Genomic DNA, 3,575 nt, shown 5'->3' with positions numbered 1-3,575 from the left:
TGTATAGACAGGTGTGTGGCTTTCCTAATCACGTCCAATCAGTATAATCAAACACCGCTGGACTCAAATGAAGGTGTAGAACCATCTCAGGGATGATCAGATGAAATGGACAGAGCCTAAGTTAAATATATGAGTGTCACAGCGAAGGGTCTGAATACTTATGACCATGTGATATTTCAGTTTTTCTTTTTTAATAAATCTGCAAAAATGTCAAAAATTCTGTGTTTTTCTGTCAATATGGGGTGCTGTGTGTACATTAATGAGGAGAAAAATGAACTTAAATGATTTTAGCATATGGCTGCAATATAACAAAGAGTGGAAAATTTAAGGGGGTCTGAATACTTTCTGTACCCACTGTATGTGTTATGTCCATTACACTATAATCCTTCACTTAAATGTGGAAGATAGGTAAACTCAAGTGCTTGGTTTTAAACTAGTGTGGTTGTCTGACCCTCCTACATTGCTGTCATACCCACTTTGCTGTTGTGAAGCAGTACCCATTAATGTTATTTTAGGAGCTGTCCTAAGATGTCAACAGTTCAGTTTGGTAGTTAATATAACCTGTATGAAAGAAAGTCACAACTCTGAAAATAAATGCTAGAGTGCAAGAAAAACATTTTTACATTTCTAGTTTTATTTCCTGCCCTTCCACAGAGTAGAACAGGATACTTTTATCACTACGCCAGTTTCACCAGCCATTGGCACCCTTTTTTGCCATATTGTTACCATCAAACGTTGAACCATCTACTGTCATGTATGACAGCCATTGCATGTGACGAATATGTATAATGAAGCTGCTACGTAATGTTTTCATCTGTTTATCTATAAATTTAGTTACATACAATGTCCTGTCTTCTCTGTAGGTATGACAATGATCAGGTTCCTGGTGGGGATAAGGAGAGATACGCCAGGTAGGCCTAGCCACCTGGGACCACAGAGGATTTTCCACTGGCTCAGGGATCTGCAGGCTGTACAACCTGCACGCTTCACACCTGTTCTGACCTGCTTTCCAATATATCAAAGGCACAGTGGGGTTGGTTGAGTCGGCTCAACTCACTGGATTATCTTTTGGCATAAAATGAAGATACAGTAGATGAGAGAATGGAGAACATTCACAGAAAATGTCTGTGGAGAAAACGACAGCTATGAACCCTGTAGCTAAGCCTGCTGCATCCTGCCTCATGGAGCCACTAGAAGACCTGTGATAAGAATAGCATTTGATCAGAAACATACTTTTAGGCTTTTATTTTATCTACATTTGGCATGAAATTTTCAAAAAAATTTAGATGCTGGGACAAAAATGTTTTTGCTTCATATCTCAGTGAAATACAGAGTCACAAATGCAGGTTCTAGCAGGTCTAGGAGCCTTTAAAAGCCCTTTGTTTTGGGCAAAACCTTGTGTGTACCTTCTGTCTTCTCAAAGAAAATTTCTCATAAAAGACCTTGCTGGCAGACTCGCATTGTTGTAACCAGTCCCTCTGAAGGGAAAACGCCAACCCAGAAATAATCTAAAAATAAGCAATGTTCACATGTTGTTGACAGGCAATTTTATTCAACTACACAGTATCAGTTGTTCTTCCAAAATGCTTATCATGACCAACTTATTGTAGATTCTAGACAATACACGTAGAGTAAGATGTAAGGATAAAATCATTCATCTAGCACTTTACTTTAGACTAAGACAAATCACAGGTTGGTTAGGGGCACTGACAAAGCCTGTTGCAAAGCATAGCCAATATACTGGAGAGACATTGAAGAAAAAGTACTGATCAGATGCATCTTAGCTGTTAGTGTTCAAGCAAGGCTGGTTAGTGATCAACAGCCTATTACTAGATACCTGTCTGTATTCTCCCAAACATCTAACTGCACTTTTCTTTATTTCAGAGAGAACCACAGTGAAATTGAGCGCCGCCGACGCAACAAAATGACACAGTACATCACTGAGCTGTCAGACATGGTCCCTACCTGTAGCGCCCTGGCCCGAAAGCCTGATAAGCTGACCATCCTGCGAATGGCTGTGTCCCATATGAAATCTATGAGGGGCACTGGCAACACTTCCACTGATGGGGCCTATAAGCCCTCTTTTCTCACTGAACAGGTACTGTCAGAGACCCAGAGTATTGTAGAGGACATACTGTATAAATGTCAGAATCAGCTTTATGTTGGGCTTATGAGGAATTTGGCTCGGGTAATCGGCTAATATATTGGCTGAATTGAATTTGGCTAATATAGGAACACAAAGTTTGCGTTGTGCTTTTTTCCAGATATACAGTATATACAGTAATAATTACAGGTATTGCACTGGGGGTTGTCCTTTTGTTATTAATATAAAAATATAAAACATTTTCACTGCACTTTTTCTCATTGACTCACAGCGGTGATCAACAGAATTACTTTGGATATCCCAAAAACAAAAAAAGAAAGTCACACACAAACACAGGCAGCACGGTGGCGCAGTGGTTAGCACCGTTGCCTCACAGCGAGAAGGTGAGGACCTTTCTGTGTGGAGTTTGCATGTTCTCCCCGTGCTTGCGTGGTTCTCTCCGGGTACTCCGGCTTCCTCCCACAGTCCAAAGACATGCAGTTTATATTGATTGGCGTCTCTAAATTGCCCATAGGAGTGTGTGTGCGCGTGTGTGGTTGGTCGTCTATGTGTTAGCTCTGCGATGGATTGGCAACCTGTCCAGGGTGTACCCTGCCTTCGCCCGATTGCAGGCTGGGATTGGCTCCGGCCCCCCTGTGACCCCGTTCAGGGACTAAGTGGTAGAAAATGAATGAATGAATGAATGACACACAAACATTCGTGGCTAACATGAGTGTGAGTTGAGGCACAGACAGGATCAGTCTGGCTGTGCTGTCACACTCCTGATAGACGTTCACAGCGTTGTGACACCATTTCTCACATTTCAGAATCTTTTCAAACCGGTCAGTCAATAACCAGTTGTTGTGCATGGATACAAAATAGTTCACAGAGCTCCACATCAACCTACCGCAACAGTAAAATCCTACTTTTACATCAGTGCATGGCTAGTAATCATATAATATATGATAGTCTAACAGTCACAGGAGGCATTATTCTGCATTGAGCACTTCCACTTAAAGTACATTTATGTGATAATATTTACTTTTACTTTTTCAATGCAGGACTTTTACAGTGTGGTGTTAGGGTCTTAGTACTTTTATGTAAGTAAAGGATGTAAATACCTCCACCACTGGTGCTAACATGCCAGCTAACACTTTAATTACTTTTATTATTATAATCCTGTTAATTTTTTTAGAGTCAAGATGGCTCTGCAAATACACTTCCAGATCCAGCTAACCAACTGTCAGTAGCAATTAAAGAAAGTGTTTCTTTAACTCCCCCCCCTGTGGGTCATTATAGCGGATCATAATAATATTAGCTGTGTAATACTGTGTACTATGATACCATGAAACTGTGACTCTGGTATTCTGAGACGGTTATCATACCATGAAGATCTCTTGCCATTGCAACCCTACATGAAAAGCAAGACTTATTCTAGAATGATGGTAGAATACGAGCTCAGAATAGAAATTGTGTATATATATATATATAT

The 3,575-nt window shown here is 40.5% G+C and overlaps 1 protein-coding gene across 4 annotated transcripts in view; it reads left to right on the top strand.

Moving 5' to 3' along the window:
• LOC109953103 (aryl hydrocarbon receptor nuclear translocator 2-like) overlaps positions 1-3,575 on the top strand; it is a 67,022-nt gene that overhangs the window by 21,705 nt on the left and 41,742 nt on the right. For 3 of the 4 annotated variants that reach the window (XM_020588500.1, XM_020588499.1, XM_020588501.1), the window contains one exon: positions 1,885-2,098. In XM_020588500.1, the coding sequence (XP_020444156.1) occupies positions 1,885-2,098 (214 nt within the window). Of the gene's footprint in view, positions 1-863; positions 912-1,884; positions 2,099-3,575 lie in introns of all 4 variants that reach the window. The other variant, XM_020588502.1, reaches the window with a different exon arrangement.

Source organism: Monopterus albus, unplaced genomic scaffold (genome assembly GCF_001952655.1).
Source record: "Monopterus albus unplaced genomic scaffold, M_albus_1.0 scaffold545.1, whole genome shotgun sequence".
NCBI classification, from domain to species: Eukaryota; Metazoa; Chordata; class Actinopteri; order Synbranchiformes; family Synbranchidae; genus Monopterus; species Monopterus albus.
Note: the sequence above shows the minus strand (reverse complement) of the source record. Positions and strands in the feature narration are given on the sequence as shown.